Source organism: Poromitra crassiceps (assembly GCF_964638095.1).
Source record: "Poromitra crassiceps genome assembly, chromosome: 12".
NCBI lineage: Eukaryota > Metazoa > Chordata > Actinopteri > Beryciformes > Melamphaidae > Poromitra > Poromitra crassiceps.
Genome location: NC_139632.1, coordinates 14,676,279 through 14,704,060, shown reverse-complemented (window position 1 = coordinate 14,704,060; position 27,782 = coordinate 14,676,279). Strand labels below are relative to the sequence as shown.

At 44.7% G+C, this 27,782-nt stretch overlaps 1 protein-coding gene across 1 annotated transcript in view; it reads left to right on the top strand.

Moving 5' to 3' along the window:
* The window catches only part of eps15 (epidermal growth factor receptor pathway substrate 15), a gene marked incomplete at its 5' end in the record, with an annotated part of 31,845 nt that extends 14,165 nt beyond the window's left edge, over positions 1-17,680 (top strand). The window contains 12 exon segments of the mRNA XM_083648081.1: positions 6,163-6,235; positions 9,056-9,217; positions 10,187-10,384; positions 10,820-11,233; positions 12,124-12,204; positions 12,544-12,682; positions 12,826-12,879; positions 13,022-13,425; positions 13,893-13,959; positions 14,140-14,210; positions 14,982-15,117; positions 15,345-17,680. Coding sequence (XP_083504207.1) covers positions 6,163-6,235; positions 9,056-9,217; positions 10,187-10,384; positions 10,820-11,233; positions 12,124-12,204; positions 12,544-12,682; positions 12,826-12,879; positions 13,022-13,425; positions 13,893-13,959; positions 14,140-14,210; positions 14,982-15,117; positions 15,345-15,604 — 2,059 coding nt within the window. The 3' untranslated portion in view covers positions 15,605-17,680.
* Between the last annotated feature and the right edge of the window lie 10,102 nt (positions 17,681-27,782).

The following is a 27,782-nucleotide window of genomic DNA, read 5'->3' as shown; positions in this document are numbered from 1 at the left end:
AATCAACACATGTCCTTCATGTCTGCTTTGACCTAATGCCACCAGGAAAGTGCTTCAGACAGCCTGCTTGTAAAACAAACAAAGGGAAGTTTGGTTTCATCCCACAGGCCATTTGACTGGTGAGCAGCCACGGTACAAGGAATGGTCCGTTTATATAGACTAAATATGCACTTTGACCTTTTCTGACTTTTAACTTTTTCTGACCAAGTCTAATATGCACTGCCCCCCCGAGGGACTAATAAAGTTTTTTGAATTGAATTGAATTGAATTGAATTGAATGATCTGTTATTTAGGCCTTTGCAGCGTTAGTCAATTTGGTCAAAGAAAAAGGATTAATTTCGTTCTAACTTTTTTCTGAGTGTGTCGGTGGGGAAATGCTATTGTTTAAATTGATGTCAGATAGCATAACATAACCAATCTAATCTACGCTTGCTGGCTTCAACAGTCAGACAGTCCTACCAACATGTATTTGTTTGGAGGCTCTATACTGTATGTGCAGTCCGATTTTTAGACATTCTTTGGACGGACAGACTGACTGACTCTACTGACTCACTGACACACTAATACAAGTAGCTAGCTGCTGTCCACAGTTAAAGAACGGCTGGTGGTGTTTGTGAACCACATCGGAGGAACGTGTTTAAAGTTGACTCAACAAAGATGAGTGCAAACCATGTAGAGGTGGAAGATGATCACGTGCACACGATCTGTATCTCACACTCTGGTTTCTCACCCACACATTTCAGCAGAAGAAGGCACACCTGCCCCTCGGTTGTTGTTGCTGCAGGGTGTCAAAGAGAGCAGATGGCTGGAGAGCCCAGTTGATCTGGCTGCTCTGTGACTGTGATGTGGAGGTGAAGATGGAGCTGGTTGATTAGTTGATTCGACTGGATAATTGTCAAACAATATAAAGAATATCTTCAAGTATGAAACTTAATAATGCTCTGAAGCTTCTTTTTGTATCTGGGGTGACTGCTGGTCTGATTTTGAGGAAACTTGGAGGGATGATGCCTCTTTGCGCTAGCCTGATATTCGGACTGAATTGTCAACTCGTGAACTCGTTTCCATCTTCTAGAACAGCCCACTCCACAACTGTGCAGTGGGCGGGACTTCAAATGTCTGGAGCCAGGCTATCTTTGCACTGTTGTGGCTTTCCTAATGTAATAAATAAAAATTCAGCTTTTCTAGGGTATTTTTAATTGATGGCACCAGGTAGACTCTACCTGCTAGAGACAACGAGCTAGGAATCTTGCTGCATTGATAACTTGTTTATTTCTTTCTGCATATGACAAATAAAGCCTTTGAATCTTGAATAGTAAAAAATTTAGGAAGTAGCACTACCAACCCCCACCACACACACAGCCAGCCAGCCACACACACACACACACACACACACACACACACACACACACACACACACACACACACACACATAGAGGCCATTTACACCTGGCGCTAACATGCGTTTTCTGTGATCAGATTGCAATCAGATTGTGTTTTATCACTTGAAATGCCAGGTGTAAACACCCCCAAAATGCATTGAAGAAGGATTGCAATCTGATCGGCCAAACCACCTCCGGAGGTGGTCAGGGATGCATTGTGTACACATTGAACACAAGTGTAAATGCAATGTGTCCTCTCAATCTGGATACAGCAACTTTATGCAGATTGAGAGGACACCCATTTCTGCAATCAGATTGCAATCAGATTGCAGAAAACGCATGTTAACGCCAGGTGTAAATGGAATCATAGATGTCTCAGTACACACACAGCCACGCACCCCTCAGGTAGGAGACAGCTGTTCGCGGTAGAAAGGAGAAGTAAGAATGATTGGTAAAGAGAGATTTGTAAAGAGAGAGAGATTCGAGGTGGTGACGGGAAGCAGATCGAGGGGAAGAAGAACTTGCCAAGATGATTCGTGTTTGTGGCTGCTTCAAAATGTTCCACCAGCCCTCTGTTGTTAATACTGATGATGATGGTGATGATGATGAAGGGTAAGAAGAGATTGACAGTTATGCTGCGCTTGAGTTGCTGTTGGGAAGATGTAACCGCTACCGAGGGAGTGAGGTGTTTTGATGTGAGCGGAGAGGACAGAATACAAATATAGAGAATGGATTTGAAGCTTTTACAGTGTTATTTTTGGCTGACACTTCAAGGGGTAGTAAAGTGCTTTGTGAAGAGGCTAACCTTGATGTCTATTGGGTTTTCTTTTACCCCTCGTCCTCTTATCTAAACAGAGGCTGAGCTGTTACTGGTTCTCCTGTTTCACCACTTTTCCCCCACTCAGCATGTCATTTATAGATCATGTATATCATCATCTACTTGTCTCGCGAATGTCTTGATCAACGGGATTATCATTTGAGCTGTATTTGCACACCGCTAGGCCAATTGAGAGAACTTGTTTTTCGATAATAGGATTGATCTATTAGTCATGCCTTAACTCAGGAAAAGCTCAGGATGTACAGTATGGTGAGGATTGTTGGATCTGCTGTTAGGAACTGAAGGTTTTCTTTTGCTTTTTCTTTAATACGGTAATAGGATTGTCGTGTTATTTATTGTTTTACAGAAATAATTTACCCCGTACATACATACATACATACATAGCACCTATGATAGTATGTTGTGTATTTAGGTCATTGTTTGTTTGTTTTTACCTCTGCCAATGAGGTTATGTTTTCTGTGCCGTTTGTTCGTTTGTTTCGGTCTGTTTTTGTCCCTTTGTTAGCAGGATTACGGAAAAACTACTGGTCCTGATTTTCATGAAACTTGGTGGAAGGGTGTATCATCATGGGCCACGGAAGACCCCATGACATTTTGGAGTGGGTCCAATCCGGGTCGGGTCAAGGGAGGGGGGTGGGGTTAGGGAAAGGGGGCTGGAGCTAGGGATAGGAAGGTCTTAGAGAGTCTGAATTTGAGGCGTGGGTGGGGGGAGTGGCTAGGTGTGTATTAGGGCTGTCACTTTTCATTCGAAATTCGAATGCAACTTCGAATGTGGGGGAAGGGGTTCGTTTTCGAAATGTAATTTGAATGTTCGATTTTTTTTTTTATTATTATTATTTTTTTTATGAACCAAAATTAACCAACTGCTGCTTGCTGGTAATGTTAATCCCATGTCAGAAAAAGTCTCCAGATTTGTCGCGTTAGTCTCTTCTGAGAAAGATTGTCTCCAGGGTCTGAAAAGTTGTCGCGAGTTGGATGCAGCCAAGTTTGTGAGGCAGTGTTGTGACTGTGAGCGTCCAAGCTAACACGTCGGGCTGATGCCCGGTGGCCTGCAGTGGGTTGCACCAGCTGTGCGTAAGTTGAAACGTAAGCTAGTTTGAACGTAAAGTCTCACTAAGTCCGAGTTTACGCACTACTAAAAATATTTGGGTTGCACCAAGTGAAATAGTTACAACGTAGGCATAAGTTAGAACTTAAAATTTACACCTACGTCTTACTAGGTGTAAAGTCCTCCGTAAAATAGCAGTTGGCACGGATTGCAACTTGGCACCGTGGCGCATCGTTGTTTTGCGTCCGCAACGCGCTCTCCGTGATAAATTACACCCTTTGATATTTATGACTCACGCTTTTGTTTCCCACAAGCTGCAGCACTGCATACAAATTAAAATAACTGCAACAATTTAGTGAGGCAGGATGGTGGTATAGCCTACAATACTGATGAAGAGCTCACAGATAAACGTTAACAGTAATATGAACCTAAACGAACGTTACTCAATAACGTTCTCATTTGATTAGTGTTGATGAAATATGAAAGCACTAATTTGCGGTGGGCAACATGTCCTGTTTTCACTCCACTTAAACAACCGTAAATAAACACCGTTTCCACCGTGCTTTTCACTGATTGGTCACAGATACTGTACACATCATTGTCTGCGACACTATTTTGGTTAGTATGGACTTTAGGGTCTACTAGTTAAGATGTACCTTACGTCTCCATGGTGCAACCAAACAAAGACACAACTTTAGTGTCAAACTAACTAGTTTGAACGTAGCAGTTAGTGTGGACTTTACACCCTAACTTAAGACAGAACTTACGTTCAGCTGGTGCAACAGGCTGCTGGACTGAAAAAAAAAAAAAAAAAAAAAAAAAAATTTTTAATTAACCAAAAAACTTCGAATATATTCGAACGAATTTCGGGCAATTAAAGTTCGTTCGAATTTTATTTTGGGAAAAAGTGACAGCCCTAGTGTGTATCTGTGTGGTGGAAGGGGGCATGTTAAGGAAAGGGGACGGGGCTAGGTCAAAGGGGCCGTAGCTAGGAAGGTCGTAGGGAGTCCGGCAGTGGTGTTGTCTACGTGATACACAGGTATACGCCGTATACACACTGCGAAATGACTCAGATTTGCGTATGCGCACTGGGAAATGCGCTATGATACGTATCGTTTTCAATTTCCATTCATAAAATTCACCCTGTGCGCTCTGTGTGTTACCCTATGTTCACACACAGCACCCAAGCCTTGCCTTTACCCACGCTTTTAAATAGGCGTCCTTTTTACTCAATGAGGCTGTGTACACAGGGCGCCTCAACGTGAACCTTCCGTGTACCCGCGCCTCGCCTGAGCTGCGTCGATTTTTACGTGAGTTCTATTTTCAAGCCGACTAGGCGCGTAAAGGCAGACTTTTTCTGTCAAGCCATGAAAGAAAAACGCGACAATATCCGTGGGAAATGGCAAAGTCAACTGAATTTCAAAATAAAATTGTGTTACAGCGTTGAGCAGAGAGAGAGAGATTGACGGGTGGCTACCACGTGGGGCTTTCTCCCCGTCGGTAAACAAATCTTCAGGAGAAGAAGCCAGACACTTGCTGAAGCTATTCTGTAAATTTGGGGAGGAACAACAACAACAAAAAATGGGTCAAATCTCCGCCCACTTCCGGCCGAAACCACGCAGCCCCCCCCCCCAGAGTCAGAGTCAGTATACCCTCTGAAAAAAGGTAGACTACACCACTGGAGTCCGGGGTTCTAGGGGTGGGTAGGGGGAGTAGCTGGGGGATGTGGGTAGGTTAGGGTTAAGGATGCAACGGATCACGGATAATCCGTGATCAGCCCCCACGGTTCGGCACGCATGTGAACCGCAGATTAATTGCTAATTTAACCATCATCAGTGTGAAATACAGATTAACTGCCGCTGTTACTTTTTGAAAGTAACAATTAACGTTACCTACATTACATCTCCGTGCAACATTGCAGTGAAACGACAGAGATGAGACAGATGCGTTACGTTCGGGAAGGAGGGGGGGGGGTGAAGAAAGAGCGAGCGACTGATTTAATTGAGTGATGTCCTGTAGGCTGTGACTTGGGGCATTTTCAGTGGTGTAACTGGGAAACTGGGCATGCTTGTCCTCATTGAAATGGATCACAAGATTGTGATGTTTATGCAACTTACGCGGCGATATGCTGCCTGTGTGAGTACCGGATCTACTCGCCCTACCACGTCGGCTCGCCCTACCGCATGTGCTCGGCTCGGGCTCCACGACTACAGATGAAGCTAAACTCTCAGAACATTTATTTTCAAAAAGTAAGGCTCATGTTTATGAGAAAGGGTCCTGTAACACTTGAATCATGACCATTGAATGTTTGTATGATTCATATTTTAATGTTCCCAAATATCCGATAACGTCAGTAGCTTAGCTTGTTAGCTAATGTAAATCTGTCGGACATTTTGCCCATGTTAATCCCACGTGACCCCTTTCCCCCCGCGTGACTCACTGTCTGGGCTGCAGACAGGAAGGGGAGAGGTAGAGATAATGGGCTGGTGGACGAAATAAATGAGAGATGTTGTAGGTTGGCTCATCCTCCTCCCTCCTTCCCTCAAGGCAGCCATCTGCTTCTCACTCCTCCTCTCCCCTCTCTCATCCTCTCACACACACACACCCTCATCACGCGTACAGCACCGTACATCCACACACTCTCCTGGAAGCACACACACACACACAGACTCTCCAGCTCACATCTCACACTTGCTTTCCGCTGTAGCTGCAGGCGTCTGCCCGGCTGTCTGTGTGGTGTGTTTTCAGGCCAGGATCATGGTGGCCCAGAGAGAGGAGGTGGAGGTGGAGGGGCAAGGTGGAGGAGGTTGGCCGGGGCTGGGTGGGCTGGGAACCCTGGGGCTGCCCTCTCTGTCCTCGTTGACTAAATACTCCTGTCTGTTGTGCTGGACCCCCAGGGAGAAGAGCACAGTGGAGCAGGAGATCAAAGAAAGGGAGGAGGCCATCCAGCAGCGGACCAGCGAAGTGCAGGTAAGGCAGCGCCGTCTCTTCATCTGTCCGTCTCTGTCGAGGGGCTGTTCACGTCTCGGTCACGTCTGTCTGTTCCCTTAGATACAGTGAGTGGACAACAGAGAAGAGGGTTAGAGAAGGCGAAAGATTTACGGTGTTGGGCAGAATGGGCAGACGGAAACACAATGACAGAGTGGTGGAGATAAAGTTCCCGATATCAAGAGGAAACACAGCTTCTCTGTTCTCTTGTTTTCTATTCTTGTTTTCTCAAAGCCCATCCAGAGACTGGTGTTGGAAAAGAGCTGCAGCTATACAGACACGACACATACACTTACACTATATCTGTGCATTGGATGCTGTAATTAAAAGATGCGCTCTCTCTCTCTGCTTATCCCTTTCAAATGAAAAATCCAGACAAGACAAAGCAGATAGGAAGTACAGCAGGTGCTAAAGCAGTTCAGTTTTGTACTGATGAATATTTTAACACGATGAATCGAGCAGGTGATCGATAACCTATGAGGCCAGCAGGCGTAGACGCTTTCTCACAGTTAATGAGAGAGCGAGAGAGAGAGAGAGAGAGAGAGAGAGAGAGAGAGAGAGAGAGAGAGAGAGAGAGAGAGAGAGAGAGAGAGAGAGAGAGAGAGAGAGAGAGAGAGAGAGAGAGAGAGAGAGAGAGAGAGAGAGAGAGAGAGAGATGCTAACGAGAGTGTCCTTGTGTAGGAGTGTCTGCCTGGCTGCCGGCTGGCTCTGAGTCTGATAGATGGGCTCTATTTTGGGAGCAGACGTCTTAAAGGGCCAGTCCACTCCACTTTTTGGAGCTGTGTGTGATGGCGGCTCTCAGGGGGAATTTCACGTGAATGTAGCTGAATTTGTTAGCTTCACTGCAGCATAGCCTCAAGGCTGTGCCTGTGGCTTTATATAGTGTGTGCTTTGGCTGTCGTGATGCACCCCCCCCACACAGACATCACCCAGAGACGCCCTCCTGTTGTGCTCTTGATGTCTCAAATCCACCTTTCTGTCTCGTCTTCTCACTCAAAACAGGTTTACTCTCAACCTCTTCCCCGTAACAAAACAAACAAACAAAAAACAATTAAATTCAATTAAGAAAAAAACATTATTAGTCCCTCGGGGGGCAATTTAAGGCATGAATACTGCAAACAACATCGCATCTGTTGTTTGCCTTCCGCTCACTCACCACACTGCAGGAAATATTCCTTGGATATAAATGAAAGTAATAACAGTTACAGCGCTGTCTTCTGGTTTAGATGTTGAATTGTTAACATCGCCTGTGTCGGTGACTCGGTGCGTCACCTCCCGTCGCCTGTGTCGGTGCGTCACCTCCCGTCGCCTGTGTCGGTGCGTCACCTCACGTCGCCTGTGTCGGTGCGTCACCTCACGTCGCCTGTGTCGGTGCGTCACCTCACGTCGCCTGTGTCGGTGCGTCACCTCACGTCGCCTGTGTCGGTGCGTCACCTCACGTCGCCTGTGTCGGTGCGTCACCTCACGTCGCCTGTGTCGGTGCGTCACCTCACGTTGTCGCCTGTGTCGGTGAGTCACCTCACGTCGCCTGTGTCGGTGCGTCACCTCACGTCGCCTGTGTCGGTGCGTCACCTCACGTCGCCTGTGTCGGTGCGTCACCTCACGTCGCCTGTGTCGGTGCGTCACCTCACCTCGCCTGTGTCGGTGCGTCACCTCACGTCGCCTGTGTCGGTGCGTCACCTCACCTCGCCTGTGTCGGTGCGTCACCTCACGTCGCCTGTGTCGGTGCGTCACCTCACGTCGCCTGTGTCGGTGCGTCACCTCACCTCGCCTGTGTCGGTGCGTCACCTCACGTCGCCTGTGTCGGTGCGTCACCTCACGTCGCCTGTGTCGGTGCGTCACCTCACCTCGCCTGTGTCGGTGCGTCACCTCACGTCGCCTGTGTCGGTGCGTCACCTCACGTCGCCTGTGTCGGTGCGTCACCTCACGTCGCCTGTGTCGGTGCGTCACCTCACGTCGCCTGTGTCGGTGCGTCACCTCACGTCGCCTGTGTCGGTGAGTCACCTCACGTCGCCTGTGTCGGTGCGTCACCTCACGTCGCCTGTGTCGGTGCGTCACCTCACGTCGCCTGTGTGGGTGAGTCACCTCACGTCGCCTGTGTCGGTGCGTCACCTCACGTCGCCTGTGTCGGTGCGTCACCTCAGTCGCCTGTGTCGGTGCGTCACCTCAGTCGCCTGTGTCGGTGCGTCACCTCACGTCGCCTGTGTCGGTGCGTCACCTCACGTCGCCTGTGTCGGTGCGTCACCTCACGTCGCCTGTGCCGGTGCGTCACCTCAGTCGCCTGTGTCGGTGCGTCACCTCAGTCGCCTGTGTCGGTGCGTCACCTCACGTCGCCTGTGTCGGTGCGTCACCTCACCTCGCCTGTGTCGGTGCGTCGCCTGTGTCGGTGCGTCGAATCGGATGAAAAAGCCACTGACAAGGCCAACTAGTGCCAACTGGTGCTGGACACACCACAAAGACTAGGGCGACAGACGCGCACCGACGGCTCAGATATTGCCGACCACCCATTATCTGCTTGGTGTGTGTCTAGGCTCTAAGTCTGTCCGCAGAGACACACACACACACACACACACACACACACACACTAAACTCACTTCTCCCGTCCTGTCTCCCTCTATCTTATTGGGACCTGGAGGATGAAATGGCCTCTTGTCTTCCTTTCCTCATCTCCCAGACACCCATATTGTGTCACACTACCTTTTCTGCTCCTCCCTTTGCATCCTTTGGTCCATCTGTAGGACACAAACATGACACACTCGCGTCACGTGTCCCGCTCTCACCCCCTTTGACGTGTGCCTGCAGGACTTGCAGGATGAGGTGGCGAGGGAGAGCGGGGAGCTGCAGCAGCTCCAGGCTCAGCGCCAGAAGGTCCAGGAGGCCCTGGAGGAGCTGGACCAGCAGAAGAACTCCCTGGAGGAGCAGCTGGCCCACATCCGCCAGCAGACCAGCCACGAGAACCAGCTGGTAGGTCCAGTACTCCTAGTAGTATCATGTATAGGAAGAGCCTCTTAAAGGAGAAGCTAACAGACATGTAGCAGCTGACCGGACACGAGAATGCCTTTTTCCTGTTTGTTTTAGCCTATTTAGGTGCCAAATGGGTTTGCCACATACATCATCATTTACTATCTGAATTGTCCTGATGTAAACCCTATGGTAAACCCCACCCATCTGCTGCACAAAGTCATTAATACTGTTTGACTGTGGTCTGGACCCAGCTGATAGGCACAAGCCCAGAAACGATATCCGTATGCAGCAATCAATATCCATCTTAACAGTCATATAGCATAGCATTTAGTCTTCAAATGCTAATGTCTGCTAATCTGCTAATGGAGTGACATATTTTAACACTAGAAGGGCTCATAGAGTTTGGGGGGTGTAAATGAAAAATATACAGGAAGAAAAAAGTCTAACTTTAATAATGTCTTAGAAACTATATTAGAAATGCAAGGAAGTAAAATATGCAAGTATGTAAGCAAGATTAAATAGACTAATTTGTGCTGAAATATAAAATGGAACGTAGGCAAAACAACTGTCATTTATCGTGTGTTGAATAATCAAAAAATAGTTTTACTTGGTCAAATCAAACGGTTCAGCTATATTTAGAAACAGGAGAGACCACATAACATTTCACTCAGACCAAAAGGTTAAAAAAAAAGCGAATTTAAAGAAAATGTTTTTTCGATGTTTTTTTTCCAGTTTTGCTCCGAGTGAAATGTTCTATGGTCTCTCCCGATTCTAAATAGAGCTGGTTGGCCATTTGGTTTGACCAAGTAAAACTATTTTTATAAGCATTTTATGAAATGTCTATGGGAAAATAAATGGCGGGTGAAAATCTCTGGTACACTGCTGAAGCAGGAAGTGACGTGCACTTTGGCTTTCTATTAGATTGTTCAAGGGTTTGGGTGGCTTAATGGATGCCTCCCCCCAACTCAGATCTCCTCGCTGCAGTCGGAGCACGAGGACCAGGAGCAGAGGATTAGCCAGTACGAGGAGGAGCTGGTCCAGGCACGAGAGGAGCTGCTCAACCTGCAGGAGGAGACCAGGAGGCTGGAGGAGAAGGTCCAGTCTGCTCAAGAGCAGCTCACACCACTGCAGGACTCTGTACGCGACTCCTACACACAGGTCGCTCAGGTCTGTCTGTCTGTCTGTCTGTCTGTCTGTGTGTGTGTGCGTGTGTGTGCGTGTGTGTGTGTGTGTGTGTGTGTGTCTGTGTGTGTGTCACAGCGTGTGTGCAGTAGTCTGTACATGACTCCTACACACAGGTTGCACAGGTCAGTGTCTGTGTGTGTGTCACAGTGTGTCTGGCCCTGGTCTTAGCCTTTAAAGGACCCCTGTATTTAGGTATCCCATAACAGTTCCTTACTTTGCAGAGTTAAAAAGAAAAAAAGATGGATGTAGTGAGGTGACTTGGAATATTTTTGGAACTGGCCTCTAGTGGACATTAGAGGAACTGCCACTGCTGCCACTTCCTTATTGGCTACAAAATTGGCACTTTGTTTGAACAAGTTCCTTTCTTTTTCTCCTTGTCGTTCTCCTCCTCTCCCCCTCCATCCCTCTCCCATTCAGGTGCAGCAGAAACTGAATGACCTCCAGGTGGAGGAGCGGTCAGTGACAGCCCAGCTCAGCTGGAAGAGAGCACTGGAGGACAGCTCTCCTGTCATGGTCAACGGCTCAGCAGGCCCCACGGCGGAGCTGCGCCAGGGGGACCTCTACCACCAACCTCTCCAGGAGGACGGTTGGAAAGAGCTGATAGAGGAGGAACCAGCTGCTGTCTTCCTTCCACAGACAGAACAGTCTGAACGGGAACAGACAGAAGGAATGGATGAGAGAGAAGAGGAGGAAGAAGAGAAGGAGGATGAGAGTCCAGAGGAGGAAAAGACCAAGTCTGATGCCTTCGTTGATCTCTATACTAGTCTAGCCTCCTCTGAGATCCTCGGTGCTCTGTCCAACTTTACCAAGCCACGAGAGAACATTGTTATGGTAATAATAAATACACTTGATTCAGTTGTCAGTTATTGTATGACTAGAAAGAAGCCACTATGTCTCCTCTCAGTAGAACTGTGTAGTGCTTTGTTTTATTTTTAAAATATTGCTGTGAAACTATCCCACAGTTTGTACAGAAATGATGTAAACAATATCCAGGTTAGTTGATGCATGATTTCTTAACACAAAAATGGGATTTTCCTCCAATATGGAATGCAAATTCAGGTGCAACATACTGAATTTATAATGCATTATCTTTCTATTTTATAGTGAAGGAACCACTGTAAAGCAATGTGTTCACAGGGTTCCTATGGTTATGGAAAACCTGGAAAAGTCATGGCATTTCAAAATCTCTTTTTCCAGGCCTGCAAATGTCATGAAATTAGTAAAATTCTTGAAACCTTGAAGTCATTTTTGTTGTGGGTAATGAAATTAATTGTTACAGTAATCTTCCATGGATAACCTTACACGTAATGCAAATTAATTTTAACACAATATGTGGTATTGGACTTTAGTGCTTCTTGTATTTCATGTTAATATTTTTATGGAAAAGTCATCTTTTATTTCAATAGCTTCCATGTATTGTATTGTAATGTGATGCAGTGATTCTAAAGCACTAAAATCCAATATAGAGGTGTCTCCAATTTGTCCAGTCTAGTAATAATTCCTGGTATTGACTCAGAGTCACCGCCTCACATTGCATGGAAATTCTATTTTGGATCCTTGAAAAGTCATGGAAAAGTTTTGAAATTGAATCCAGGAAAATGTGCAGGAACCCTGTATTCACAATCTTTGAGCATAACAAAAACGTGGGTAATGCTTCTTGTCAGACTCTGTCTCTGTGAGTAATGCTGGTCTGTGTTGCTGTGATGTCTTCTCGTCCGCAGGAACACAGCAGCCCTACAGCGGACATCTCAGCAGAAGTGGCAGATGAGGCTGAGGAGTCACCTAAAGCCAGCACACCAAAGGTAGTGACGGTCCTGAGAAGTGTTCTTTTCATTTGATGTCAGAACATTGCTGCCTCCTGTTTTTTCATACCTAACTCCTTATTTAACCAGGCAGGTTTGCTAAGAACACGGTCTTACTTACAGCAGCCGAGGGGATTAGACCAGAGTGAGGGAGGGTCACAAATTTAACATGAAAGCGAGCAAGAACTATCATAAACTTAGTAGTTATTGTGGGAGGTGAGGGTGTTCACTTGCCTCTGCTCAATGTTGATTTAGAGATTTTAAACCTGCAACGTTCCAGTCAAAAGCCCACCTCTCTGACATTGAGCCAACTCAACGCAGCCTTGTCACTTTGTCCAGCAGGCCACATCACCAGTCCCAGAGACCAAACGGGAGTCTTCAGAGTCCCCAGAAACCATCCCCTCCTCCTTACCGCCCCAGACCAGCCCCCCCACCCTGCCTGAGATTGACTTCTTCCAGTTAGACCCCTTCACTGACCGTGAGTCCCCTCAAACACAGCTTACTAATGTCTTCTTATCTTGCTCCTTATCTTGAACACTCTTCAAATAACATCATGACTTAGTTAGCAAAGCCTTGATACTATGATATGAAGTCAGATTGATAATGGCATTTCCTTTGTAGATGACCCATTCAAAGATGATCCATTTGGAAAAGCAAATGTTTCTGGTGAGTACTGTAAGTTAAACTTTAACTTTATCACGGGTAAACAAATTTGATTGCTCTAAAACAAATCTACCATTATGTATTTGAAGCATAATTATCTGACTAGTTAGTTTACCAAAGGTTCAAGTATCTCTCGCTGTGCTTGTTCAATCAGATCCATTTGGCGGAGATCCATTCAAAGGCACAGACCCCTTTGCTGCAGACTCTTTCTTCAAGCAGGCCCCCAGCGCCCCCTTTTCCTCAGAGGACCCGTTCACCGTGTCAGGTGACCCGTTCAGTACCACCACTGCTGGTGGTACCGAACCCGACCTGTTTGGAGCCAAGCTGAACAATGCAGCACCTGCACCAGCCACATGTCCGGACCCCTTCACCTCCAAACCTAGCAATACAGCTTCAGCAGCCAAGGATCCATTCAGCTCCACAGGGACCAAAATGGCTGACTCTGACCCGTTTGGAGCCAAAGTGAACGCCCAGGGGGAGGCGGATCCATTTGGTTCTCAAGGCAGCGGAGGGGAAGATCCCTTCAACTGCTCTCCACCCGGCTCTGATCTGGCAGCAGTGAGTGAAGCCACAACAACTGGTCACAATACAGTGATCAAATTTCAGACAGGCTGTCTTAGTATCCTTAAAAGGCCTGACAAAGTCTTAGATAATCTAAATTACGGCCTTAAAAAGTATTAAAATCGGTTAAATACAGTAAATAGAGGCTTTATTTTCTTACCATGGTCTGCAGGTTTGTTTTCAACTGGAAGTTTAATTTTTCCCCCCAATTATTTATGACTTTATTATTTGGTGATATGTAGTCAAGGCAGATTTTGGAAATAATGCAGTTGAAATAAGGGAAATACCATCATTATACCATTATGTAGTTTAAACTACCGTACAATTAAAACACACATTATTTTCTTGTGTTGTAATAGATGACTTGTGTTTCCAGTTGATCACATTAAGTTTGCCAATATGCATGTGCACTCTTAGTGTAATACAGAACGGGGTTAACATGTTTTGATTTGTGTTGTTCTTAGGACACCACAGCAACTAATGATCCATTTGCTCCAGGAGGTACGACAGTGAGCGCTGGCTCAGACCCAGGTATGACTTGTGGCATGGCTCCACCCTCTGGAGACAGATGGCAATGCAGTTGCTAAAATGTTATAATATTGAGTGTCTTATTGTGTGTCTGCGTGTGTGTGTGTGTGTGTGTGTGTGCGCCTGTGTGAGAGGGACGGGTAAATTACTTAATCTCATTCACATACTTTGTGTGTCTTTCAGATCCGTTTGCTGCTGTTTTTGGTAACGAGTCGTTTGGAGGGGGCTTTGCTGATTTCAGTGCCTTGTCAAAGGTAATTTTCAGATCCAATTGTAACATCATATCCTGTGCTTGAGATACATGGTGTTGAGATAGGGAGGCAGTGACACCTTGTACGTGTGTGAGATGGACAGATAGACAGAGAGAGAGACAGAGTGAAACGTGAGTTCCACCTAGGGAGAACTGACTACCAACTCATCAATAATGACGTGCAATCTGAGACCGTGGAGGTAGATGTTGTCCTAACACAGTGAAGGCCATGATAGTGCGTGCCACTACAACAACAAAACACACACCTCCCCTCGGTGCCAAGTTAGTGATTATGTTGCGGTTTGGCCAGGAAGCTGATGAAACCGTTACTGTTGTTTGCAATGTCATAAATGTTTGGAAATCAAAGCAAAGGTGTGTGTGTGTGTGATAGCACAAGTTTATTCAAACCTGGTTTGCCCTCAAATATGAGAGATTAATGATGTGATTAGTTTTTGCAGATTATGGCTGTACTTTGTTACATTTTGTACATTTTTAAACTCCACGATGATCCATGTCACATCATAAATTATGGTCTGTAAGAAATCATATTCAATGAAACCGGTCTGGAGCTTTTAAGTGCGCAGTGCAATACTTAAATCTGTGTTTGGGCTGTTCCTGCTCCGTCATATAAAACTGTATGCACTAATGGTACTTTGGATTCACGTCTTCACCAAATGGAACATCCTCACAACTTCTCTGAACCCACCTCCCCTCAGGCAGCACATTTTAACAGACATGTCACATTATTTGAGTTGCCGTGATCCTTCTGTTCCAGTCCAATGGTGCCGACCCGTTTGGCACCAACAACAAAAACCTGTTCCAGGACGATAGCCAGTCTGCGAGCCCTGACGTTCCCCCAGCCCTGCCCCCGAAAACGGGCACGCCAACTCGACCTCCCCCTCCACCTCCAGGTCAGTAGTGGCACTACTCTAACTAACCATGGAAAAAACACGTCATTTAGAATTCAGTATTGTATCAGAAGTAAACCAGTGATTCCCAGCACAATGATACAACATTTAATATTTATAAAAAGACAGATCAGACTTCCTGTTTTCCCACCTGTGTGTGCCTTTCATTGTCGTGTGTCGTTGCAATGCGTCTGTGTCTGTTGACGCCTGTCTGTGCCTCGTCCGTCCAGGTAAGAAATCCTCCATCTCCAGAACGGAGTCCTCCGACTCCTTCCACCGACGAGGGCACTTCCTCCCCCAGACGTCGGGAGACTTCTCCTCCTCGTCCTCGTCCTCCTCCTCCCTACCTGCCAAGGATCCCCCAGCCGACCCCTTCGCCCCCTCCTCCCCTCCTCGCCACAACGCACGGGAAGCTGACCGATTTGCCAGCTTTGACAAAGTGAGCACCGCCCTCTCGCCCTCTCCCTCGCCTCCACCCGACTCTCCATAGTCACGCCCTCCTCTCTTATTTTATTTGAAGAAAAAAAAATCTCATAAATCACATCCACTTGTCCAAATAAGCCACAACCATCTAGCAAATGAATCACTCCATCCACTGCCAGAAAAACTTATAGAATTAAACAAATTAACATAACGTAAGTGCCAACACAGCATAGGTGCTTGATGGCACATTTATGTTTATTTGATGACTAAGGTGACTTAAACTATTTAATCTTCTATTTTTTTTTTTTCTTGCATCCTATCTGCTGTTTGTGTATATCTTAGATCTTTAGGGTGAATGGGATATTGCTTTATATAAAGATTATTTATACCTGTACTTATTTTTATGTTACCAATTTATATTTGGATTTGCACATTCGAGTCCGAGTCCAGTCCTAAGATTGAAGTTCCACTGCCTTCCTTTATAAAGAAATGTACAATATCATTATAGCTATTAATATAGATAAATTAATATATTAACTTTTACATGCAACATCTTCCTAGTTGCAGATACAAGCTACCTTACAAAACACTCACTTACTATCTCTGTGACATTGAATCCCTCTTAATGGTTGGCAGTGAATGGAGAGATGAGAGGCTGCTTGCTATTGGTTGGTGTCAGCCATCACAACTCAACAAACTGATATTACATCCTATCCTATGCACCTGTTGAGATCATTCATTGCAGAATAGGTGTATAAGAATAGTCTCTTTGCAAAATTAGATGTCTAATGTTAACAAAAACATCGGTAGTGTTTTTGAATTACTGTTTGAAGGATACAGTAGTAGGGAATCTTAGTATTGGTTTTATACATGGGACCCTCAAATATTGTAATGATTATTTTCCCCAAAAGATTTAATTTACTCAGTCATCCTGCATCCTGAGGAAAGAGGGAAGACCCTTTTGTGTACTTTTTTTTTTTGCACCATTTTACAGTAAAATGGAGACTCAGGTTAATCCCAGGTGTGCGATGGGTGTAAATTAGCTACCCCAGGTCTGCTGACTCGGCGTTTCTGACTTGAAGGACTTGACATTGATTCACCGTGGGGGTTAATAGGTTGATTCACAGTGGGGGTTAATAGGTTGATTCACAGTGGGAGTTAATAGGTTGCAGGCAGTGCATGAGGGACATCCAATGTCAGGCCGTTTCCACCTGCGTTTCATGAAGCTACCATTGTTTTACCAAACTGACTTTGATGAAAAATATTCCAGGGAACAAGCTGCTTCCCCAACACAGCGTTCTAGTTTAAAGCCAAAGTCAGCAAAAGTAGAAGTGCCAAGAAAGAGCTCTCTTTTTATGTTGTCAACTGTGTTAGCAACCTAACTACAACTTTTTTTAAAGAATTTAGATCATCTCATCTCATGGGGAATTCTAGTCACATTGATTTAATTGAGAGGGACCGAGGAATTACAATGCCCGGTCTTTTCTCTTCGATCTGTGCGAATAGAAATATTTCTAACATCAAAGCTGTAAGTAGCCTTATGTATTTTATGTGAGCTGCCAAGGTTTCCAGGAAGCAACCAAGCAAGTGAAGAACTTTAAGCAGAAAGAGAACAGGCTGGCTCATTGTCAATTGGCTGAACCGTTGTGAACATGTCAAATTAAATTTGTCAATGGCAGTCAAATCCTCTCAGTGCATAGAACTGTAGTATCAAGCTGTGGATTTGCGATGGATAACATGATCATAAAACAGGGAGGAGGTTTGATTTAGCCCCTCCCCGTTTCACCTGACCGCATCCTGCATGTCCGTCTCACTCTGAACCCCCGAGCTGCACGCACTAACCGTGTCCTGTGTTTGATTGGCTGGCTCCCATTGACTCCTACCACTGTCTCCGCCCCTCCTGGAATCACTATTTGTTTTTGTTTGTTTTCCTCCCACCTATCTGTTTATCCATGCATCCATCTATCCATCCATTTAGTCTTTCATTCTTCAATTTATTCCAATCTCGGCCCTTGTCTGGTCAGCACTGCGTTCGTTGTGGAGAAACGGACTGCCTGGATTCTCTCTCTCTCTCTCTCTCTCTATACCTCCTTTCTTCTCTCCTCTGTCAAAATAAGTTGAATAAAGAGTTGAATGAAGGGCACCACCTCTGGCTTCTATGTGCATCTGTAACATTTCCATCAGCAAATGCATCAGTTCTGTATGTTTTGATGTACCGGACTCTGCCAGACGGGAGCGCTGTTGTCTCGCAGAGTCAGGTTATGTTTTGATAGCATCCCATACAAATCATTGCAATAAATACATGAGAAGGTGTAGATAGCAGACAACAAATATTACGCAGGATTTTCTTTAAAGTACAGCATCTCTCTTCTTGCTAACTCCTTTGTTGAGGTCTGATTTGACTCCGGTTTGAGAGCAGCAATGGAACTTGATTATGTAATCTGGATAGAAAAGGTCTCCTCCAATTTGGATAAATGCATGTTCTGTCAACCGAGTATATCTTCTTTCTTTTACGTTCTAATCATGCATGTTCTGCACTTACTTGCTCTTTAAAAATATCCGCAATTTAATTTCATACCACCGCTGCTCACTTTCCTTTGCATGTGTGTGGATACACAGTGGATGTGATGCCTCAGTCTCTATTCACTGAGAATCATGTACCTGATGAGAGTGCATGTCCTGTCTGTGGTGATAAACTCACTGACCTGCGTACTGTGTATCTGAATGTTCCCTGCCTCCGCCTCCCAGCTACAAACATTGGGTGCTTCATTGTTGATTTTTGCACGATTTCTGTTTCTTTGGTCACACAACTCCCACTTATTCCTCAATCGAGATTCCAGATTTCATGCTTCTCTCCCATTTAGTTTCCTGCCCCGGACCCTAATTATGATCCAGATCACAATACACGATGGCACTAGCCTGGGGGAGAGTGACTGATCTTTCCGTGGGCATCTTTGATCCTGTACAAATTTGGATGGCTTGTGTTTTTGTTTTTTTAGCACAGGATTGTGGTGTTGTTTCTGAAGTGGGATGGGAGTGTGTGTGTGTGTGTGTGTGTGTGTGTGTGTGTGCGTGCGTGCGTGCGTGTGTGCGGGGGGGGGGGGGGGGTTGTGTCGCTGAAACTCAATTTCATGCATTCCAGAGCTTAGCTGAGGTGCATGCCATTGTCTCAAACTCTTAATGGTTTAATCCAAATCAAATGCCAATCCAGGTATTGTAAGATCTGAAACCCCATAGATCCTCTATGGATGCTAAATCAAATCGCCGAACTTATAAAGTCTATTCGCGATTATTTCACTTGTAAATGAGCAACGAAACTTTTTGGACAGTACATGTGTTGCCGACGGTCGATGATGACTGTTGTGTAAAAGCCACAATACTCTTAACGACACCCTTCACTGTGATTGGATGCTTCATATCAGTGATGCTGATGGTAGAGTGCACTTTGGCTATTACATCACCTTTTTACCCATATTCACAGTATAGAATGCCCTCTCAGGTATTGCTGTTATAATGGATGTTATACACACAGTGGAAGGCATCAGCCAGCTCTGAGAGCAAGTTTTCATCTCATCTTTGGGATCTTTGCTTAAAGAAGTGTGTGTTTTGTCTGTGTTTGTGTGTCTGGACTTGTCATGTGTGCACTGTCATGGCGTGTGTGTGTGTGTGTGTGTGTGTCTTGTGTGTTTATGGAGCAGTATCCCACAGAGGAAGACATGATAGAGTGGGCAAAGCGAGAGAGCGAGCGAGAGGAGAAGGAACGTGTTGCCAGGCTCACCCAGCAGGAACAAGAGGACCTGGAGCTGGCCATCGCCCTCAGCAAGTCTGAACTGTCCTGAGGAGCGACTCTGGCTCCCCCTAGTGGCCTGGCACGGCACGGCACGGCACAGCCTGGCCCGCTCTGGCCCAGCAAGCACCAAAGTGGAGTGGGGACTGTATAGGACTGATTCAGCAGCGCCTGCTGACCCCATGAAGAGACTAGACCCATCTCTGATTGTTTCAACACCTTCTCCTCAAGACTGTGGTTTTACAACTCATTGGCATTGCAGTATCACGTCCATCCTGTCGGTCTCTGTCTGGCTTGATGCAGGTTGGAGCAGCGGATCAAGATGGTGTGGATGTAAAGACTGTTTGTTGAATTTGTTATGCAGTGGATATGGATTTTGAGATTGTCAAGTGTTACGATTGACATGTTCCATTTGATTTCCACATCAGGTCACGAATGTCGCATTATATCTCCAGATCATAACTTACTTAAACACCCACTCAAAACTGGTTTGGATTGGCCCTGTCAGGAATCCTCTTATCCACTAACCATACTCGCTACATCCCAAGCTGACTCCCTTTATATGAAATCCAAACTTCTTAGCCACTAGCTTCCATCTGTATATGAGAGGATTGTGTAGGGAAGAGGAAGTATTATGATGTTTCTGATTTAATTCAATCCCTTCAGAATGGAGTGACTTCTATCTCCCCAAATTAGTTCCCAGGAGCATAGCCCAGTCTAGTGAGTTGGTAATGGGGCTATGGCATTTTATGTACCTACCCCCCAGGACAGGGTCATAGTGTTCGACTTGTCTAGATGTTGTTTAACTGGAAGCTACTAGTCCTCTGAGATGTGAAACTTGTGTTCAAATTGATACTACAAAGGAGCAAATCTGTCATAAGCACAATGACTCCTACTTAACCTGTTGACACTTTGATTTCCTTCTTGTTAGCATTAATGCCTTGCTTCGCCCAGTGTAAGTACTATCTATGATAGAGTTTATGTGTGGCATATTGAAAGCAATGAAACTACATTCACATGTAATGGGTACACATCATTTCTGCGTTATATTTCAGGGCAGACTACAGCGGGTTGATCAGTTCATTCTTCAAATTCCTGGTTTATAATTGAGTTTCTTCTTTCAAAAATGCTATATAACCGTTTTTGAAAAAGACCTAAGGTCAGCATTCAGTATCTCTAAATATAGAAGATCTAGTTATTTTGTCAACAAAAAAACCTGGGTTACCATCTTTTAAAAAAGCACAATGACTTGCTGTCTCTCTTTTTTTTATTAAATTCTTCAATTCAGGGCATTTTCTGAGACATTTGACAAATATGGGCCATGATGAATTTGCTTAAACCCACCACAACAGCCGAGGTAATGCTAATGCTAACTGAACACAGTATTGCTTAAGTTTTGAAGTGAAGAATGTTGCCTTGTGATTGTCTTGTACAGAATAAGATGTTAACTTTGGACATTAGAAGACACAAATAAGTTGTGAACTAGAAAGTGGATTGTAAAAGTGGAAAGGCTGTGTTGGTGGGGGGAGGGGTTGTATCCACTCTGCCTCTTCCATTTACCCATATTTTAAATGAATAATATGAATAACGTTGTGATGCTTTATTGAGGGAAATTCTCCTTTTTTGCTTGAACACGGAGCCTCTGGTTGAAGGATGGGTCTGCCAACTCACTACGCCACACTGCTGTTTAAACTGTTCAGAAAGACCCTCAAATTTACCACAACAAACTTGGATGCTTCTCTTTTATTAGAGAAGTGTATTTACAGAAATACTTGAAAACCTCAAGTGTGTCATATTACTGTGTAAAAATAACCATTTCAACAAGCCTCACACCAGTTCAGAGGTGCAGACCAGAGGAAGGGGACATCCCATTGTGAAAATCTCTCGTTGCTGCTTCTTGTATTAAGCATTTGTTCAAAAACCTTTATTCTTCCAGGATGTTTTGCTCAGAGTGGTCGACTGCATTTCAAAGTCTTACACAAAATTGAGGAAAAAGGTCCCTCCTCCTGCATTTAACTTGCAAAACCCTGCGGTGTTGTTAAGGAGAGCCTGCGAGGGGATGGAGGGGACAGGGATCAAGTCCAATGTTGCACGTTGTCTGTCCATGGTCTTAACACCCGCAAAGCGTTGACCAGGCAGTGACCCTTCCTTTTGTTGGATTGGTTTTGTGTTCCTCCCAGAAAACAAACTAAGTGAATACTGACTCCTAAACTGGGACAGAAGGTTTTTGACTAGGCAAGGAAGCTTTTGTTTTCACTTTCTCAACTAATTCTGACCAAACAATGCACAAAGGATGTCTATCCTAATGTTCTCACCCCCCCAAAAAAACTTGTTTAGGTTAGCATAATCCAGTCATTTCATATCTTCATGTTTAACTGGTATACATGTAACTGTCTGTGTGGTCAGTTGAGCACTTCCTATGTCAGCCATTCACAGATCACCTTTATTGTAAATACTAGAGAGCAGGAGTCGTCTGTTCTTCTTCTGACTCTCTTTCATACTGGAGTTTTTGGGTTCAATGCCATTCTCTTGTACTGAAAAGCTACCGGACAATATGTAATTTGTATAGACTCCTCTATTTTACAAATCAAGAACCACTTTATGTTTCTAGGCTCACCCATAAATGCTTTAAAATTTTTATTTTATTTTGTATTTTCTAACGTGTAAGAAGAATCATTATTGGGAGGTTTGGTCAGAATAGCCTATGTTATGCATTTAATTGATAACAATAAATATAAAACAGTTTAAGCTTGTAGCTTGTGTGTTTTTGTTGTGATTGAGTTATGTATGCTGTTACTCTTGAACATAAGTATTATTATTATTCTCTTTCACAGATCAATCAGAAGGTTCTCCTGAATCAGCATACAATCAAGAAAACTGCTTAAAAATACACACATCAGGAAATGTGTTTAAAAATACAGTTTCCAAAATAGGCCTACTGCCCGTTTAAAAAACGAGGCATCTCGCGCGCTACACACGCTCGCTGCACGGGCTTGCACGTCCTGCAGCTCACATTCGCAGCTCAGCCGGCTGCTGTGTGGACTCAGACTGATGACACCATCATCACTGATGTCAGAGTGTGTGTATGCATGTGTGTGCCTGTGATGTCACAATGCCTCTGACATCACTGATGATGTCACAATTTATGACCCAGCTCCCATTTATATACTGACTGATGATAATAATATAGATGTTTTATATATATTACTACTTACTGTGTATTATCCCATTTATTTCCTATTTTCAGGTACACTTATCACATGAATATTGAATTATCTGAAGCCAGACTTCTTTCAGTGTCTGCTCCTGGGACTTGCTGATTTTGCTCATATGACATGATCAGTGGGACTCTGTTGATATCACTGATGTCACTCCTGCTTTTATGACAGCACACCCTCTTATGACATCACTGATGTCACAATGCCTGACATCACTGATGACATCATCACTGGGACTTTGTGTGTGTGTGTGTATTGATATATGTGTATTATCTATCTATAATAATAATAATAGATATGTCAGATTATTTAACCTTTATTATGCCTGGTTAGTCACATGTACATTGACAATGAAGCAGCACCAATATAATGATTGTTCAGAGAAACATCAATGTAATAACATTAGTAGGAGATGGGTAGGAGAGTGTTTGGTTTTGTCACAGATCAAATACTGATATGAACTTTACACAAGCAAGAAGTTAAAGGTTAAACCACAAAAGCTCAAAAAGGAACGATAAAGTTCTGCTTGGAGTCCCCACCCTGAACCACCCTGAACCACCTAGCCTTTATTTGAAAAGTGCTACTTTATGTACCACTTACCAAACTAGGTCACATGCTTAACAAACAGGAAGCAAAAGCAACTTGGAAGAGTTCCATTAGCTGCGGCCACACTGATCAGCTGTTTAGGAATGTCAACATGGTGGGAGAGGCAGAAAGACAGTAACTTCACTCACAACGTAATAGAAAACATGTTTTTTTTTTTACAACTTTAAGTTTTTACATGGAACCCAATACAGCAGTTGCTTAACAATTGTTTTTACACTTTCTTTTTCCTGCAGGGGAGGGGGGGGGGACTTACATTGTTAGAGAAATATAATCCTGTAGTAGTAGTAGAATAAAATAATAGTATGAACACATCACACACCTCCCATAGGTTCTGACCTAGTCTGTTTTTGTCTTCTCTGTGTGTGTGGTGTGCGTATTGTGTGTGTCAGACTTGTGCCTGGAAAGCAGCCTATTTTTAGCGCTGCAATGGCCTCAACAATGACGCTCTGGCCGACCGCGTGTTTCGGCCATCAATGGTTGCATTTCAGTCAGTGTATTTGCATCAGTCAGTCAGTCAGGGACATTTGGTCATGTAGAGCTGCCTCGCTATCGCGGGTGAGCTCAAAAATAAGAAACAGCCTTAGAAATTAAATAAGGAACCGACGTGGAAAACCTACAGTCATCCTAACACAGCATTCTATGTGGAATCATTTCCACATACTCTGCATTTTACAAGACGTATTACCAGATATATCTGAATCACACATTGCACTTTGATATACCACTTGCTATAACCAAGTGGGACATCGGCAAAGGTTTACAATGGAGATGAATAATGTAGATTTCTGATGGACTGTGGAGACAGCCTGTGGACTGGAGAGTACAGTTTTGAGAATCTATGGTGAAGAGAATATTGACCATGTTATTTCAGGGCAGGAATTATACCAATGCCCCTTCTAAAATTAACTATCCATATTTTGAACTAGCGAATTTCGCATCCTGATTTCCTCTTCTCTCACTCCTGCAATGTAGTGTAAATTGTAGCATCTACCGATAGGCAGACCTGTGAGGCCTAGAGGACACCTGTAATTTGTAGCTACAGAAAATAACCTATAGCTCACATTTACGTTATCCTACAGACATACAACTAACTTTGCAATCTGAGCCATCTTACGTGCTGCATCACTCTGCAGTCTGCACCACATAATTTATATATTGGCAGCATATTTATTTTGTTGGGGAAGGACTGAAAAAAAAATATTTTAATAATAACCCATTGGGTTTAAATCAAGTTATTATTTTGAAAATTTAAATCCCAGACATCAGGTTGATCCTGATGGGTTCTTTAGTCAAACAGCAGTCTGTCTTCAGTTTCATTGACCTCCAAAGAACAATAACTCAGTGCACCGGGCAAATACAGGCACGGCATATCAGGGATCTGTAGAGACAGGAGGTGGTGACCTGGATTATGTTGTTAGAGAGGGCTTGAAGCTTTTGGATAAGCTTAGGTCTGAGGTCTGACAAATCCCATGCATCCAGAATTTGCAAGTGTCTCCGATTCTGCAATTGGTGAAGGCTTAAGAAATCCTCATCTGAACATTTGTACATCATCTAGGTAAAGTGTGAGGCTTATGAGCTTTGGAAATACATTTGGGATTTGACGAGTGAATCTTCCCATAAAGGGGAATGCGGACCCGCCGTACCACCATGCTGGGTTCAAGTCAACGTGGATGAGATTTGGAACCGCTGATGCTACACTTACCATCTCCTCTGATGGAAATTCACCAACCAGTGTGAGACTTGTCACTGTGGCTGGAATGGAGCTTGCATACTGCCATACAGGCGGACCCCAGTCCACGATGAGGGTGGTCAGGTGATGGAGGTCAGTTAGCCATGTGTCCAATAAGCGGCCATTTTATCCAATGATAGCCTAATATTGAGCAGCCGAGGGGACTATTTCGTCTCGCCGGTTCTCCTCTTCCCCTTCATAGATGTGATGGTAGAACACAGCAAGAGTCAGCAGGTCAGGGAAGATCTCCCTCATTGCCTCTTGTGACAGCCAAGGATCCGTATAGTCAATAAGCTCCAGACTGGTCAAGGCTGCCACACCAGTAGATCCACCTAGACTTGCAAAAGGGGTGGAAAATTTCCAGAAATTGAAAGTTGAGCTTGGGAATCGGAGGGGGGGGGGGAGACATGTTCCCAATATTAAAACTTTCCATGGGAATTAACTGGAATAGTATGGGAGTTAATATATGGGGAATAAACTGTAAATGTTGGGGTAATTTAGAATAACTGTATTTATATTGTCATATACATCACAGACATCTCACAACGATAATAATTGCTCAACAGTTGAGCAGGCTCATGAGCCAGCTACAGGCTCACACGCTTATGACACTGACTAGAAATTAGCGTGCGAAATTTCTAGTAAATATAAACATTTTGTTTTGTCATAAGCAGGCATGAAAACGTTCCTAATGCACATTTTTTAAATTACATTTTTGACCTAACCTATTTCTGAGTAGAACTTTAATGAATTCTTTCATTGAACAACAACAAATAAACAACAAAAAATTGTCAATTTCCTCTATCACATACGTTAGATGACACATGTCCCAAAAGGGGGCTAGGCCTCTGCATGCACTGGGCATTCTTCCATGATCCATCACATGCACAGATAATAAATCAAATAAATTGATAACCATTTCTAGTTAATTTCCATATATTCCAATTAATTTCCACGTAAAGTTTCCAACTTTGAATATTCCTGGAATATTGCAACCCACCTGTTCCTTCTGAGGACGCTGGGCTTCCATTAGAGGGAGCAGGATGTGATGTTCAGAAAAGGATGTGAACGACCCATAGACCACGAGAGATGCTTCAGCTTTGGCAAGCAGGTAATGGTGGAGCGAAACATCGGAGTCAGATCGCCATGTTGTCCCCTCTGCTGATACACCAGACAGGTCAGGTTGGTCAACTGTGAGACGGCCGCAACGAAGGACATTTCGGGCGGCTGGAGGGGGGAATCTTACATCGTTCATGCGGAGGCGAGTCAGCTTGAGGCCGAGACACAAAGCAACCATCTACGGTCTACCCAAATGACGTTCGGATTCAGCATACTGGCCGTCATTACCACGTGCTTCAAGTTTGGAAGCAAGAAGTGGAGAGTTTTGGGAGACGCACGGTCCATGACGGCTGTAGTGCGATTTGGAAGCCATTGGACAACCTGTTTCCAGTACTTGGCTTTGTCGGATTTCACCACAACGCCACTGATTTTCCTGCGGCTTGCCTTCCTTGGATGTGGTAGCCGTTTCTCCCTCTCCGGAATCGAACCCTAATTCCCCGTTACCCGTTGTCACCATGGTAGGCACACAAGTACCATCGAAAGTTGATAGGGCAGACATTCGAATGAGACGTCGCCGCCACGGGGGCCAGCGGTCGGCTCGAGGTTATCTAGATTCTAGAGTCTGTTGCATGGGTTCTTTAGTCAAACAGCAGTCTGTCTTCAGTTTCATTGACCTCCAAAGAACAATAACTCAGTGCACCGGGCAAATACAGGCACGGCATATCAGGGATCTGTAGAGACAGGAGGTGGTGACCTGGATTCTGTTGTTAGAGAGGGCTTGAAGCTTTTGGATAAGCTTAGGTCTGAGAGGTCTGACAAATCCCATGCATCCAGAATTTGCAAGTGTCTCAGATTCTGCAATTGGTGAAGGCTTAAGAAATCCTCATCTGAACATTTGTACATCATCTAGGTAAAGTGTGAGGCTTATGAGCTTTGGAAATACATTTGGGATTTGACGAGTGAATCTCGGTTGGACAACCTGTTTCCAGTACTTGGCTTTGTAGGATTTCACCACAACGCCACTGATTTTCCTGTGGCTTGTCTTCCTTGGATGTGGTAGCCGTTTCTCATCCAAACACGTGGAGCCATACTTCTGAGGGAAGTCGCTGCTGTAGTAGTAGTAGTGGCAGTAGTGGCAGCTGCCCATAGAACCTTCTTGCCTCCATTGCTGATGTAAGCTAGCTAACACGCACTACTCGTTTAACACGAACTTTATACCGTAATAACTATAACCGTCTTCGGGGAAAAGTGTGGGTTCAGATCAGAAGCTGCGACAACAAGTTGGACGCGCGGATCAAACTGATCCTGTTCTACGGCAACCCTGAGGGAACACACACAGAGCCTTGCATACAAACGTAATAGAACACACACACAAAAGTAGGCTAACTCAATTTGTGGTATAATATTACTGAAATCGTATTGTAATAAGTTATATTACTGAGTTACTGCTAAAAGTAATATATTACATGTAATATGTTACTTTTGTAATGAGTTACCCCCAACACTGCGTGTGTGTGTGTGTGCGCGCGCGCGCGCGTGTGTGTGTGTGTGTGTGTGCGTGCGTGCGTGCGTGCGTGTGTGTGTGTGTGTGTGTGTGTGTGTGTGTGTGTGTGTGTGTGTGTGTGTGTGTGTGTGTGAGACCCATGTGACCTTGCACTGTCTATCTGCCACATACGCTAACATGTAGTGCTTTAAGACCATGCAGCCAGGACCTTCAGAAGCCACATTCCAAAGTATTTAAATAGGAAACTCATTATTATGGAGATGAGAGGTTCGCTCCACACCTTTCCTCGTCGGGAAGGAGGAAGGCAGTAAGCTTGTCTCGGCTCAGGACAGTACACGCACG